The 17,168-nt window shown below is 39.6% G+C and overlaps 1 protein-coding gene across 6 annotated transcripts in view; it reads right to left on the reverse strand.

The window, feature by feature from the left end:
- helz (helicase with zinc finger) overlaps nt 1-17,168 on the reverse strand; it is a 246,256-nt gene that overhangs the window by 81,848 nt on the left and 147,240 nt on the right. For all 6 annotated transcript variants that reach the window (XM_052033181.1, XM_052033180.1, XM_052033179.1 and 3 more), the window contains one exon: nt 16,201-16,429. In XM_052033181.1, the coding sequence (XP_051889141.1) occupies nt 16,201-16,429 (229 nt within the window). The remainder of the gene's footprint in view (nt 1-16,200; nt 16,430-17,168) is intronic.

Here is a 17,168-nt window from a genome sequence, read left to right on the forward strand (position 1 = left end):
TCAAAAAGTCAATGAACCGTGCACACAATTTGCCAGTGGATTAATAAATCATAACTCAATTTTAATCCTGAAAATAACACAGCTTGTTGGACAAAGTCAAACTTTCTGTCCCAAAATGTTAACATTATGAAAACAGTCACATTTTTTCCTATTTGCAAAGAATGTGAGATTTGAGAGGCTCTTTTAACGTTTATGGCATTACACAAAAAGAAATGAAAGAAAATAGGAATAAGAACCAAATAATTTCCTCCACCCACAAAATAGCAGTGAAGTCAATCTTCAAAAATACTAACTTACAATGTGTAGCGCTACAAAATGTTCTATTTAATTACAACCATAGCATCAGGGGAGGCTGATTTTGGAGAGATTAAGCATGCCCTATGGAGAGGAAAAGAGGAAGAAAGCAGCAATAAAAAATAATGAAGTGCACCCAAGTGCCTTGTGCCAAGCCTATATCAGACACTTAAAGGCAACATTAGCAGTCCCTGCTTGGCTGCCTTCTCAGTGCTTGCCACACAGGAAGCTGCAATAGATACACAGAAATAAAAACAGAGGCATTAATCATCCTCAGAACCAAAACCAGGGAACAAAATACCAGAACAATCACATTTGATTTTGAAGTATACAAAAGCAACCTCAAATCTTCATGAAGAGGCTTATCACTTTGCATCTGTGTGCATCGAGGAAGTGGATCATGTGAAGGTTGCACCAAATCAGGAGAGAGAAGTTAAGAATAGTCAAAGATGTATTAAAAGAGATTAGCAACATTTAGTCAGCCACTTAGTCCAGATGAAATGTATGTGAAAGAAAGCGAAAGTGGAAATAGGAAAGGCATAGGTCACAATTTTTCAATCCTCATGGTTACTGGAGCAGTGCTGGAGGAGGAAGGGCAGATGATGAACCAGGAAACAACAGACCAGTCAGCTCAATATCCATGGTGGTGAGAACACTACAATCCTTCAAGGACAGCATAAACAGGCACCACAGATTTGTTAAAGGTAAATTGTTTCTATCTTGACCAAATTCTGTGGTGAGGAAGCAGAAGATTATAGAGTGCAGTGGTTATTGTTCATATGGATTTTCAGAAAGCATTCAATAAAGTGACACAAGAGGCTAAAGAAAATGGGAGTCCATTTAATTAAAAGTGGAATGGATATAAACTGGCTTGGTCACAGGGACCTTTGGGTGGTAAAGGCCAGACGTCATATGGACTGAGTGGAGGTTTTTGACTAAGTTTTGGGTCCAATATCTTTTTCAGTGTGACCTAGAGATGAAAAGGGCAGCACTATCAACTTGGCAAATGATACACAACTTAGCAGGGTGGTATATCATGGGGAGGATAGTTACAGGTTTCTGGACAACACAGTTAGGATGTAGAAATGGGCAGAGTCCTGGCAGATAGAATTCAATGTAGTAATAGTTCTTGAGATCACATTGGGAGGATAAGTGGAAAGATATTAAGAACTAAACAGGATTTTGAAAAATAAAGACGTGAATATGGTTCACATATTTAATCCTAAAGGTAGGAGAACAGGTGATAAAATTATTGCAAGTATATTGGTAACTTGAGATTATAAAAAGATTACAGCTTTAAAAATCATTAGTTAGGCACTTCCTAGAAAATTTAAGACAATGCTAAATGCTGCACAGGAGGAATGATAATAATAGCCTGAGAAAGGGCAAGCAGGAATTTTACCAAGATACTTCCAGGGATTAGGGACTTGAGGCATGATATGTTGGAAAAATTTGTGACAACATGGTTTAGAATGAGTAGAAGGACAATAATCAGAGGTCACATATTCAAAATCACTGGAAGAGACTCTATTGTTTGAATCTCAAACTCTGAAAAGGCATTAGAATCCAATTTCAGAAGTAAAAGGAAAATGAATTGAGACTGGAGGATGTTATGGACAAATGCCAACGACATGGGAGAAACAGCACTCTTGATGAGCTAGGACAGGCATGACTGGCCAAAGTGCTTCCTTCTGTGTTGCAGGAATACATTATCCAGATATCTGATTTTCTTTTGTACAGACAGTACAGAAAGGAAACAGACCATTTAGCCTGACTGGTTCATGTTCCACTCAAACTTTCTCCAACCACTTAACCCTACCAACAGAACCTATTCCTATCTGTCATACAATTATCTAGCTTTCCCCTTCCATTCCATTCACCTCAATTACATTGCAACTACTTTATAAATTCTTAATGGATTTATTGATGTCTTTTGCATTTACAAGTTCTGTATTCAGACTACACCATAGTAGTCTTTTGTAGAAGAAATCCAGCCTGTTCAATCTTTCCTGATCATTTTAACCTCTCTAATTTGGTATAATTACAATCCAGGAGGTGACCTTTCAACCTATTGGATCCATGCTTGTATTGTAGAACAGGGACCTTGGAGCTCAGATACATGGTTCCCTGTAAGTGGAGACACAAGTGGACAGGGTGATGAAGGCGGCTTTTGCATACTGGCCTTCATCAGTCAGGTCACTGAGTATAGAAGTTGGGAGGTTATGCCGTAGTTGTACAAGACGCTGGTGAGGCTGCACTTGGAGTACATGTTCAGTTTTGGTCACCCTGCTATAGGAATGTTGTTCTTAAACTGGAAAGAGTGCAGAAAAAATTTACAAGGATGTTGCCATGACTGAATTGGGAGAGGTTGGACAGGCTAGGACTTTTTTCCTTGGAGCAGGGGAGACTGAGAGGTGATAGGGTGAATACACTCAGCCTTTTTCCCAGGGATGGGGAATCAAGAGGGCATAGGTTTAAGGTGAGAGGGAAAAGAGTTAATAGGAACTTGAGGGACAACCTTTTTTTTTAAACAGAAGGTGATACATATGTGGAATGAGCTGCCAGAGGAAGTGGTTGAGGCAGGTACAATAACAACTTTTAAAAGACAATTGGACAGGTACATGGATGGGAAAGGCTCAGAAGGTTATGGACTAAATGCTGGCAAATGGGACTAGCTTGGAAGGACATCTTGGGCCAAAGGGCCTGTTTCGATGACACTCTACTCCCAGCAAAGCATTACCTGTCAGCGACTCTGCTTCCACCTCTCTCTCAGGCAGTGTATTCCAGGTACTCACTTCTTTCTGGGTGAAAGTCCCCTTCTAAATCTCTTCCCTTCACCCTTAATCTGCATCCCTTAGTTTTATCTACCTCTGATATGGGGGAAAAGTTTCCTGCAGTCTACCCCATCAGTTGTGGGCATGCTATGTTGGCAGCGGAAGCATGGCGACACTTGCAGGCTGCCCCCAGAGCACTACGCAAAAAATGAATTTCACTGTGTGTTTTGATGTACATGTGACTAATAAAGAAATCTTATATACTTCAATCATGTTCCCTCTTAACGTCCTCTGCTCCAGGTAAGAACAGATCTAGTCTCTCCAGTCTCCCCTCATAACTGAGACACACTATCCCAGGCAACATCCTGGTGAATTTCCTCTGCACCCTCCCCAGTGCTGTCACATCTTTCTGCCATTCTCTCACTCCTTCCCTCCCTGCACTCCTGCAATTTTTTCCTCTATCACTTGCCCTTTAATTCCACCGTGATTCTTTTGTACTTACTTACACTAAGGGGTAATTTGCAGTAGCTAATTAACCTACCAGCATATCTTTGGGACATGGGAGGAAACCAGAGTACCCGGTGGAAACCCATGTAGTCACATAGTGAACATGCAAACTCCACACAGAACACACTCGAAGTCAGGATCCAACCACTGTGCCACTCTGCCACCCAGTATCATCCTTATAATTTTTCTCCAATACCTCCATTATAAAAATGATGTGATCAGACTGCACATGGACCCTTATGATCTAACCAAGATTCTTCAAAAGTTTATCCTAACTTTCCTTTTAGACAAGTATCACAATTTTTTCTTTCCTCTACTTGTAACATTAATTAACAAAAAAACTTCAAATAATTTGCAAATGTATGCTACAAGGTATCTTTATTAGTCACACGTACATCAAAACACACAGTGAAATACACCTTTTGTGTAGAGTGTTCTGGGGGCAGCGCGCAAGTGTCGCCACGCTTCCGGCGCCAACATAGCATGCCACAATTTCCTAACCCCCTTCTACTGCAAATAAAGAAAGTATTGAATAAAAGGCACTGAAGACATTTCAGCTAACAGCAGAGACTGGGACCAACTGAAAGTTGATTGCCTTTATCAGACAACCTCTTCAGTGCACAATGTGTATGGAAGGAGGATGCTGTGATTAGCTTGAAAACTCATTAAGAGTGAATGGAACGTCATGAGTTTTGGACCTTCCTTGAACATGATAACAGGTTACACAAATCAAAGACCTTGTCCAATGCAAGTCATTGAAGAAATAACATTTCACAGCAGTCATCAGGAAAGCCTTTATGAAGTTAAATATATCCATTCAACAAAATTAATTTTAAACACATTTGAGAAGACAAGTGACACTGGTGGGAAAATATGCGTGCGGCTGATGCCAAAGGAGGGAAAGGAATTAAGGAGACAAACAGAGACATGAAATAAATCACAGGGGCCAATGCAATCTTTTGAAAGCCAAACATTTCCAGGTCAGATGGTTCAGTTTATCCACACTGAAAACACTTTTGGTTTCTTCACTGCAACACTGAAAAGGACTCCAAAACTCCCAGTTTCTTCAAGTACTGCTGTGGAACAAATTCTTTGATTAACCAATGTGGCATTCAAGCCTGCAATAGCGTTCACTATATCCATTTCTAGGGAAGAGCACACATTTATCAAATGCCCCAAACCTTTAAAATTCACCATCAGTGAAGTGTGAAAGACCAATATTAAAGTATGGACATCCTTCTGCAGTTAGCTGAACACTTTAGAAGGCAAGTTTGCAATCAACCTTGCTCTAATTTGTCTATATCCCTTTAAAAATTCATGTAGCACCACGGGCAATATTTTATGAGATTACTACTTTCCTCACTGGAGTTCACAGAATAGAATATATTGTTGGACTCCAAAATACACACCAATATTTTCATCTTCATTTCATTCTGAAATCCTTGCTCTTCAGGACTTGGATCATGCTGGAATCTCTTGAACAGAAATGAGCCACCTTCTACCACAGCAAAACGATTTTCAAATGAATCAACCAGGTTTAGTTTCTCTGCAGTTTCTCACAACAAAGGTCAATGTTCTCAGACACAGTGCTCCTCTAACTTTAGATTTAACACATACTAAAGATTATTCTACATAGATATCTGGAAGATGGTTTCATGTCATCCAAACAAGATCATGCTTCCTTACACGTGGTGGCATTGAGCAAAAAGTTAAAGCTTTTATCTATTGCTTTCAAAATAGTTTAACAGTACCCCTGGATTAGGTCCCACAATTATACAGAAGTGTGTTGGAAATCTGCCCTTTTCTAAAGGCATTCAGGGGTTTTATTTACTTTATTCAATATGTTGTGGGCATCATTAGTAAACTCAGGAATTGTCGCTAATGAGAAGATGGTAGAGTGCAGCCTTTTTGAATTCCAATCTGGAACTGAAAAGCCATCAGTATTGATAGGTTAGGCTGCTGGACTCAATGACAAAATACAGGTCCTCCCCAGCTTATGAACACCCAACTTAAGTACAGCCCATACGTATGAGTGAGCATTTGGGAGATTGGTGGGATGGATTTGCCGGCTGCTGCAGACATCTTCTGCCAGATGTGGCTACATTCCCAACTTGCGAACTGTCCGGGCTACAGACAATTCACAGGAATGGAACCCTGCTGTTACCTGGGGAGGACCTACATTCTGAAGTCAAAATTATTCCAATTTAGAGGGGAACTTGGAATATTTACATGCAGCTGACAAGCTTATCCTTTTTGGTGGCAAAGGTTGCACTTTTAGAAATTATTGCCAGGTCTTGGCAAATTGCTGCAATGCATTTTGCAGTTGGTACAGAACGCAGCTGGTGGTGCAAGGAGCCCAATGCAGAGGGGCTACTTTCACCAAAAAGACTGAACATTTTTGTTTTTGAGTATTGCTGTAACTGCAACCATCCAGTCAAGTGTAGGTTGTTTCATCACACTCCACCCTTACCATGTGGAAAGACCAATGTCACGAGAGTTGTGTTACTGCAGAATATGAAGCCTTGCGGCCACAGTATTTATATGACTGGTTCAGTTAAGTTTCTGAATGTTGATGGTGAGTCATGTAGTGCTTTAGACTCTCTCTTCTTGGTTATATTCATCAGTAGGCAATGTTAATTACCACTGTTCAGCTCACCCCTCGGTGTTGTCCAGGTTCATGTCCATGCAGATATAGAATATTTCATTATTAGTTAAATGTTAATTAATCTGAACATAGTGCAATTAATGATTTTATGAAGACAGCTTTTAGCTGAAATGACTGGCCTCCAAAATGTGGTGCTAGATACAACTCCAGCCAGCGGAGTGTCCTCCTCCAGTTCCTAATGCCTTCGACTTCATTCTGTCTTAGTTCCTGAGACTATATTTGGTCAAATACTACCCAAATGTCAAGGACATCCATGTTCAGATCAAGACTATTATGAGGTTCAAAGCCCAGCAGTCCTTGTAGAACTACAATTGAGCATTACTTATTGGTAATGGTTATTGGTAATCTACCTCGTCGTGGACCTTGCACCTTATTTTGACTACCTGCACTTGCTCTGTAACTGAAACACTATATTCTGCATTCAGTTATTGCTTTTCCTTTTGTACTACCTCAATGTACTAATGTGTGAAATGATCTGTCTGGATGGCATGCAAACAAAGGTTTTCATGCATCTTGGTACATGTGATAATAAAAAAAACAATTACAAATTTATAGCATGTTTGTTAATATAATGGTTGAGAGCAGGCCATTGCAGTGATATTTGGCTGTATTGGAGTTGCTCTGCTTTTGTTGATAGGCATACCAGGGCAGGTTTCTACTTCACAAAGCATATTAGATGAAATAATTTGGGATTTTAAATGTATCTGACTACACAAGCAGTATGCAACACTTTCAATGGTCAACTTCAGTTCTTAAAACCCCATTCCCTAACCCCGACACTTTCACTTAAAGCAATGATCCATTTCAACTCTAGGTGCACTCAAACGTGGAAAGCTAAAGGTAGAATCGAAGAGAGTTTATAGAGTCATACAGTATGGAAACAGGCCATTCATCCCACGATATCCATGCCAGCCATCAAGTTCTGATCCATACTCTCCTTTCTCAGCACTCAGCCTATAAACCTATGCCACAGCTTTTCAAGTTCTCATTCAAATATTTGTGGGCTGCCCCCAGAACATTCTATGCAAAAAGACGTATTTCACTGTGTGTTTCGATGTACATGTGACTAATAAAGATATCTTAAAATACTTCTTAAATGTTGTGAGTACCTGCCTTCACTAACCCCTTAGGCAGTGTGTTCAAGGTTTCAATTATCAGTTGGGTAAACAAATTCCCCTGCCAAATATAGCAGGCTCAAGCTCAACATAAACTGAATTGACACTGCTCAGGCTTATTTCACATGATAAGACACAAGATATCTCTATTAGTCACATGTACAATGAAACACAGTGAAATGCATCTTTTGCATAGTGTTCTGGGGGCAGCCCAGAAGTGTCGTCATGCTTCCGGCGCCAACATAGCATGCCCACAACTTCCTAACTTGTACGTCTTTGGAATGTGGGAGGAAACTGGAGCACCCGGGGGAAACCCACAGAGACACAGGGAGAACGTACAAACTCCTTACAGACAGTGGCCGGAATTGAACCCCGGTCACTGGCACTGTACTAGCGTACGCTAACCACTACACTACCATGCCTGCCCCTATACTACCGTGCCGTGCCTGACAGCCAACTGACAAGAGTTCCTCTTGCGTTGACTAAGGCTGAAGATGGGTCTAATTCACTGTGCTTTCCCATCCCACACCAGTGTTTTCCTTTTAAGCAACGATATTAAAATCTGAAAGAATCACTGAAGCTCACAGATAGAGACATAATTCATTCTGTTAACAATGCAATCATCGAGTATTCTAGCTACTCACATCAATTTAGCTTAAGTTAACCTCTCAAGGTCTGGTCGGTTCCAAAGTGGTCTCAAGTTTGCATTATTTAAACACAAAAATTACGGGAAATATAAAGTGAATAAGACTGAAGTAGCAACTGTACTTTGCAAGAGTTGGATTTAAAATGAACATGGTTAGGATCACTCATGTCTGAAGTAAAATATGCACTTCAAATGTACATGTACAGAATAAGCAGAATATAAACTAACTAGAATTAAATAAGTACTCTAAGAGGTTCAATCTAGGTTGAGATTTTTTTTTAAAGCAAATTATTGGAAACAAAATGTCTGCAACTTACCTGCAGCCCCTTAAGCAATAAGCACGTGGTTGTATCACATCTACACGGGACTAAAATAGGCCACACAAAGCCAAAAAATTCCCCAATTCAAGTCATTGACAAACTCAAGCAGAAAAAAACCAAATCAAATATCCCATTACATTGTGTGACAGATGACGTTACAGCCCCAATGGAGAGCTTCAGATCCAGTCCATTTAAGGAGGAATCTGGATTTACCCACTGGTCCTATTATGCTTGAGGCAGAGTGAACTACTTTCAGTCACATGAATATCAATCTAATCTTTCTTGAGTCTCTTTAAACATGTAGAACAATATGGAAAAACAACCAGTTATACAGATATGGAAAAGTGTTAAAATATTTCTGACAATATTTACTGATTCACCCATAATTTTTTAAAAGTTCTGAAATACTAATTTGAGGTCATTTGGACTCAAAACTTGAATACACAATGTAGAATCCCTAAGATGCCCAATGAATTGAACTCAATTGCAATTAAAATTAAGTGACGTAAGGAACATGACACGCGAACTTTGAGGGAAAAGAAAAATCTATTTCTTTTGGTCTGTGATCTTTTAGAATAATTTGTCATCAGGTGACTAGGCCAGAAGTAACTGGGAAAATGGTTCCACATTGAACTGAGAAAGTGGTTCCACATTGACCAAGGTCAGGATTCCCAAGTTTGAACTTATTAGCCATTAATGCTGGGGTTTTACTGACTGCACCCTAACATCAGACACTTCCTGCTACCAGAATGTGAATCTGCTCCAATTCCTTGGCACTTGTCACCTGCCCACTGAATCTGCAGCAGGTTAGACCTGCCAGAAATACCATATCCATTCATTTCAACAGAGAACAATGGCTGCAAGGGACAAGGGCAAATATTGGGTAGCTGATCTTTTGTTTTAAATAATTAATTGATTTCACTTGTGTTTTTAATTATTTTTAAAGTGTTTTGTTTCCAATATCTCTTTAAAACAGTCATAATTTTTACAATATTGTAATTGTTTCAGAATGTCAGAGGTATTCCGAGACCTTTGACAAGTTTGACACAGGTGTTATTACTTGTCAAAAGATTTTCTTCCGGCTGTTTTACGGGCAGGGTTAATTCTGCCCACGCTGCAATGGAATACCATTGCACAAAGCCCAGTTACCACTTAAGGCCTGGGAATTTGGAATCAGGACAGTACTTAGCAGAAAGTTGAAGACAGAACTGCAAAAGTGTATATTTGGCAATTAAGCCAACAAGTATGGGTAACCAACTGCTGGCAGCCATTTCTGGCCCATTATCTTTTCCCTCTACCCCTTGTTAGATACAACAGTTAGATCTTTGGCATGGCAAAACTTGCATTTATTTGCTTTACTAGCAAATTCTCACATATACTACACCACGCTCCTTCACCTCAAACTCCAACACGTACTGAACCATGCTTGCATTAACATTAACACATTCTCACATACCCTCTGCAGAAAAATATCAGCAATTGGTGGGTCAGGTTGGGAAGGATGAAAAGCAAATCATTAACCAATGCTGCCTTTATTTGATGAATAAATGCTAAAGGTACTGCTCCGGATTTTTTTTTTTTACAACCATCTACTTTCCTTTATCTGACAGAGTTACTGAGAGACCAAAGTTGAGACACAAGAGATTCTGCAGATGCTGGAATCTGGAGCAACACACACAAAATGCTGGAGGAACTCAGCAGGCCAGACAGCATCTATGGGGGGAAATAAATAGTTGATGTTTCAGATCAACACTCTTGATCAGGACTGACCAAAGTTGATTGCTTTGATTGGAGATCATGCTACTAAAAGTGTTAACTTACTTAATATTTAGTGAGCTGATTATATATTTTAGCAAGCTGCTTTTAGAAGTGGTGCACAAGTGAATTTTAAAACTCAAACTCTTCCTTTCCCACCCACATCTGGGTCTTCTGGCAACCCACAGCTCCTACAAGCTTTCCTCAAACAAAAGAGTTTTGCACTGTCATGTCACTTAGAGTACGCGTTTCCTTACGACTTTGTCAAGGGTGTAGAATGCTGGCAGGTTCATTTATTGCTCAGCCAGATTTGCCTTGAAGTGGTAGTGGTCCACCTTCTCTCCAAGTTGTTGCACAAGATTTTCTTTGTTCTGCTTCACATCACTGTGCTGACAGTTGCCACACCCAATGCTCTGGAATTCCTCCTCTAAACCTTCCTGCATCTCTGCTCCTCTTTTCTTCACTATGTTCATTAAACCTTGTCTCTTTGACCAAGCTAATCTTCATCTATAATCTTCATCTTCGAAGGCAAAATTTCAGATTTTGTTTGGCACAACTCCTATGATGCTTTACTGTGCAAAAGTTATTATTGGATTGCTGTTACCCTGGTTGGAAATTCTAGGATTTGGACCCAGTCACAATGAAGGAATCATTCTTTGTGAGCAAGTTAGGATTTCATATTCATATTTCCTTATGACATAGGTGGTGGCCATTTTGGCACATCTAATCTATGCTGGCTCAGGGAGCAATCCCATTAATTTTTCTTGTAACCTACTCTCTCCACATTCAACCACATTACAGGCAATTTACAGTGGCCAATTAACCTAACAATCTGCATGTCTTGTGATGCAGGAGGACATGAGAACACCTGGAGAAAATCCACGTGGTCACACGGAGAATACGCAAACTCCTTACAGAGAGCACCACAACTCAGGATTGAACCCAGATCACTAGAGCTGTGAGGCAGCAGCTCCACCCGCTGCGCCACAATGGTGTACAATTTAGGAATGATGTTCTACAATTTCACTGCTCTCGTTCTCAATACATGGGCTGCAGGATTAGCAGGTCATTCCCACCAGCTGGGGAAAAACTGCTCAAATTTAATAAAATTTTTTAATCCTCCTGCCAATCTAGTGAATAAGGATTATTTCAAGCGGTTTGATTATTACATTCTTGTAAAAGAATGTTGTCTTGAAAATGGGGTCAAGCAATGACGAAGAGCAGTAAAACACAAATGCTTTGAGTAGAAAATATACATCTTTAAAGTAATTTCTCAATTTACAAAATGGATGTGTTGCTGGACAACGTTTTGTTAAGTGAGATTTCATAAATTGAGAAGGTTGGGTGAAATCACACAGAATGGCTCACTGTATGTTACAGCAGAAGAAAGCTTCGTAAATCAACGGCATGTACCTAAAGAGTCAATGGAAATTTGCAACTTAAGGATTTGCTGTATTTGTAAATCAAGGTCATCCTGTACTGAAATAACTATAAATGGCCCAGTACTAAGGCAGTAACTAGTTCCGTAGAACTGTCAAGCATCCTGTGTTCAAAGGCCTTGATTTGCTAAGGGAAGCTGGTGAGACAGCAAAGTGGAGGTCAGGGGTGGGGGAGAAATAAAACATACCTTGCTTCAGTTACATCTCCTAAAACATCAGCAAACACTCAAAGACTTTTACATAACTCAGTTTTAAAATACAACATGACCCATAAATGCAGCTGACATTTATTCTCATCATAGGTAACATTTGTGAAGCAGTCAAATCATTCAAATCAGATTAGCATCAAACACATAAGACCAACATTCAAAAAAATCACTTTAGTAGATTGCTGCAAAGAACTAGTACCCCCACCAAAAGGAAGAGAAAAGAGTAATGATGGCTGTCAGTAATACAGAGCTCCTGAAGGGTGAAATGCAACGCAATATTGTTGGGTTGTAAATCACGAACAAGAAAACTGATCCATACAACATTAGTTAAATTGTTCATCACATTTCAGGATGTGCAAAATTCCTCCTCAGTATATGCATTAGTTTTCTGTTCTGTATTAAAAAAATAAAATTTCAAGTGCGAAAGCGAGAAGAGTTTTCAGCAAAAGTGGCTGGCAGAATAACTGAATAAAACTCAAAACTATAATATGCTGCTGTTGTTCAAGAGCTTATTGCCAAACCTTTAAATCAACTTCCAAAATATGAAAGCAAAATACCAACACAATAAATTTTCAAATAATACATTGCACCTGCACTTTCCCATGCAAGCTCGAGAGATGCCATACCAGCCCTCTTACCTCTTGTCCCCTCCCAATGCTAGCAACCCGAACACTCCTTCCAGGTGAAGCAGCAATTTATTTGCAAGTCTTCTAATCTCGTGTACTGCACTTGGTGCTCACGCTGTGGTCTCCCCTACATTGGGGAAACCATGTGCAGATTGGGTGAACGCTGTGCAGTTTACCTCCAGTTAGTCTGCAAAGGTAACCCTGAGCTTCCAGTCACCTATCACTTTGATTCTTCATCCCACTCGGTCTTTGGCCTCCTACATCGTTCCAACAAAGCCCAATGTAAGCTCAAGAGACAACACCTCACCTTCCACTTAGCCACACTACAGCCCTGGGATTCCTCTGAAATACGACAATTTCTGATAACCAGCTTTTCCTGTTTGCTTCTTAACCAGCCAGCTCTGATGCAAGGTTATCCACTTTAACTCTGTTTTTCTCTGTCCACAGATGCTGCTTGATTTGCTGTTGATTTCCAGGATTCCCATGTTTCTGACTTCCAGAATCTGCTGTGCTCCGCCTCTGATAGTTCCAGAGTGCTGTTGTGTATTTTTTCAATTCTCTATCTGCCTTCATTCATCTATTAACTAGACAGCCCCAGATCATTGAGTCACCTTGGACAATGTTAATCTCCACACTCCCCTTTGTTTTCCTCACCCCTCCCAATTTGAAACACACTTCAGTTCCAGCGAAGGGTGATTGACCCAAAGCATTAACTGTTTCACCAATGAATGCTGCTTGAGCAGCTAAGTATTTCAGTACTGACAATGAGTCAACAGAGGAGAAATAAAGCCATGCAGGTAGCTGAAAATAAATGAGAATTTTAAAAATGAGGTATTACTTAACCAGATGTCAATATAGGTCAGCAAGCGCAAGTGCACTGGGTGAATAAGAAATGGTGCATATAAGGATACATGAAGAAGAGTTTTGTATATTTATGAAGGGTAGAATCAGGGAAGCTGGTCAAGCATACATTGTAATGAAGCTTAGAAATAACAAAGACTTAGATTAAACGATGTCACAAGTACAAAGTTGGCTGACTTTACAGAAGGGGAAATTGGTGAGGTTGGTAGTAATGCTGATAATCTTCTTAAGATAAAATACAACACCAAGGTTGGGAATAGTCTGGTTTGGTTCCTGAAATGAGGGAGGGAGCTAATGGATAACTAACAGTGTTCACGATGGGAAACCAAAACAATGGTGTAGATCTTCCCAATACTTAATTAAAAGATATTTCTGCACATCCTGAAAAGTGGGAGGAGCTTGAGAAAATTGTTTGGTGATAGAGTGGGACCATGGCTCATTGATGCTGTTGCTCGAGGCTTTGATGTGACCTTTAGAGGTTGCTAAGAGGAGCAGAGGAAAGCTGTAGGCATATCCAAGATGGAGCCAACTCTGGGACAGTGGCAGGACATCAGCAAGTCCAGGTGCTCTGTAAGGTTGGGATAACACTTCATGTTGATAACTGAACGGGCCAAATTGAAGGGAGGGTGGCAATATAAGAATGGTCTAGGAAGGGCTAAAGGGAAAGGAACTTAAGTGGGGATAAAGTGGAAATAGTAATGCCAAAACACCAACAGGAATGGCAAGCTCAAGTTGCATTGGCGTGTATTATTAGACAACATATCTTGAAAATAAAATACAGAAAAAAAATTGGAAGGAATCCATCATTAAAGTCATCAACACTTTAGCAGGGTCAACTTGACATAGATGGGCTGGAATCCCAATTCAAATTCAGAGTGCTAAACACGTCAGGTGCAGCCATAGTTTGCAAGAATGTTTTCTGGAGGATGCATTGGGGAAAGTATTCCTGTGGGATGTAACATACAGGAACCAAGTAGAATTAATTGCAGTAATTAACAGTTAAAAGAAAGCAAAAACCAAGACTGGTGGTTACCATAACATTCACCAGTGCAAGGGAAATATAATTCAGCTCAGTATCATGAAATTCAAGCAAGAACCACACACTTTGGCTGGAGCTGAAGATCCAGTCCACCCATGCCATCAGTTACTAGTCCACAGCAGTGGCTGCTTATGTCGTATAGGTGCATAGATGATACTTTGGTGCAGTAAATACTAAACACATTGTAAACCTAACATGATGACCATATAGCACCCACAACACAGATTTCACATCACTGTACACTCAAAACAGTAAGACACTATTTCAAATCTCTGGTTAAACTTCACCTTATTAGAGTTGCTCTGTCAACCAAGACAGCAGCTAAAGGCATAACTTATTTTGAGGTATGAATTAATAGGTTTGATGGCAACAAGAACAAATTCAATACATTGGGTAAAATTATAATGACCTGCAATGTGCAAATTTGGAAATAATAATGAAAAATACTGGAAAATGCTGAAGTATAAAAAAGGCCTGAATTCATTTTCAGTCTGGCTCAGGGCAGTTTTTGAGATAATTTTTTAATTAAGATATTAAAGGTTTTAGATATTAATGGAATTAAGGTATATGGGATTAATGTAGGAAAGTGGTGATCAGCTAAAAGGTCACACATGATCTGAATGGATTAATTACAGAGCAGGAGCTGAATGTCCTACTCCTGCTTGTGTTTCTTTAGTTCAGCCAAATTAAGTGTTTACTTCAGGAAAACGCATCAACTCTGTATTTTTTTAAAATAATTAACTATGACTAAATTGGCAATAACAATAATGCCTGCATATTCATTTTTTGGCCATAGGTTAAAACTGAAAAATTCAAGCCATAGTGTTAACGATACTGAACAATCAATAATTGATTCCTAGAGTTCCCTGCACAGGGTTTTTTAAGGAGCCACACAATCCCATGGTATCCTAGAGATTTAACCCATTCCAATACCTGTAAAGTTCACAAAACTTGTCTACCTTCTGTTCATGAGCCAATCAGGGTTAAAATCTCCCTGAACAATTCATCACCTGAGCAGCCTTATCGTTATCACCATGCACATCATTCAACAGTTACCAAAAGAATTAAAAACCTCCCAGAGGCGACAATCTGAGTTCAATCCCACACTCAATCAGGGGGACAGACTATGCCAGAGCAACTGTCACAAGGGCAATATGGTTGGACTACCCCTCTGAATAAACAACACTAAAGATGATAGTTGCCGTGTCCAACCAAAGTTTATCAGGTAATTTGATGCAAACAAATTGGATTCACAGCTGAAAAGTTGCTCATTAAACACTCTCTGGTCCACTGGATTCCTCCCAACATGAAAGAGCTGCCCTGTCAAATTTCTTTCAAAAATAGACACTTATAGGAATTATAAAGTTGCATGACTTCCTAATGCAAATATAACAAATGCAGAAAGTACATATTTTCAACAGATAGAAACATATTCTTAAGTTTCAATTATGTTTATGATTGAGAGAGATCAGCCTTCACCTCCAGAAACTGTTAGGTGAGCAAAAAGGATTTCAATAACCTTAATCACCTTTCATTACTGTGCTTGGTTGGACATAATGACCATCATCCTGCAAATTCCAATGGGTTCAAGGGAAGGTAGATTCAAGCGTGAAGGAGCAAGGAATAGAAGCACAGGCTGATACAATTAGATCATGTGGGATGGAAAGAGCCTTGCAGGAAACCTCAACACCAGTATGCAACAGATGGGCCAAATGAGCTGATACGGTTTTATACTCTAATTCCAATTCACATTCATTTCTTGCAGTATTATAAAACTTTACAAAAATTCCTTCTCAATCAGAAATCAGGGAGAGAGGTATACAAGACATTCTCACTGAGAGCAGACTGGTAGATTAGCTTCCATTAAAAAACATTAAGGTCAAATGAAGTCAAATCATAACAGTGAGTAATCATTAATTTTCTAATTAAAGAACAATAATTTCACTTTACCTGCATCTCCCAACCGAACACAGAGCTATGGGGTCTCCAACCACAGCAACCAGGGATTGTGCTCTGGTGATGGCAGTATTAAGTAGTTTGTAATTAGACAGAAACCCATAGTCCAGGTCCTCGGTGGAGTCTTCTACTAACTGTTCCTTTCGCTTGATGGGGGTCTGCTTATGTTTACATGTGTGTCTTGTCCTTACTGTACTGAGAAATAAGACTCTAAACTGCTTGCCTGAAAAATTTAAAAAGGGCAAAGTTCATGTAATTTTTTTCTTCCATGTTATTCCAAAGCAACTATACATGGAAAAAAAATTATCAAAATTATTGCTAAGACATGATAAATGGTTCATGACGACTTCTGCAAATTTGGGTCAATCCATTTTGCACTCCTAAGCTCAGGAAGAACAGCTACTTCATTTGCTACTGTACATTAGTGCACAAAAGAATCCCAGTGAAATGCATTTCTTCCCAAAGTTGTATTTTAAATTCTCAACTTTATTGACTTCACTTGACATTGAGGCGAACGTCAGCACACTCACCTCTAGGTCAGAAGTTTGTCGTTTAGGTCCTACACAGGAGACTTGTTCACATAATCTGGGCTGACACCAGTGTAGCACTCAGAGACTAAACTGTCAGCAGTGCTGTATTTCAGGCGAGGCATTAAAATCAAGGCACCTTCTGCCCTTTCAGATGGATGTTTAAAAAAAAGCATGATACTACTTTTAAGAGGAATGGGGAGTTTTTCCTGGTTGCCTTGCCAATATTTAACCCCCAACATTACAAAAATACAGACAGGCCATGTATAAATTGACCACTGTGTCCTTACATCACATGCTAAGAATGCTTTACTAACCATAAAAAGCATTATAACAATTTGTCTTTCCCCCTTCTTGTGATGTTGCTACACCACAGTATAGATGTTTGCAATGCATCTAGCTAATATCCAAAGCAGGATAAAATAATTTGAGCCA

The sequence above is a fragment of the Pristis pectinata genome, chromosome 18 (assembly GCF_009764475.1).
Source record: "Pristis pectinata isolate sPriPec2 chromosome 18, sPriPec2.1.pri, whole genome shotgun sequence".
Taxonomy (NCBI): Eukaryota; Metazoa; Chordata; class Chondrichthyes; order Rhinopristiformes; family Pristidae; genus Pristis; species Pristis pectinata.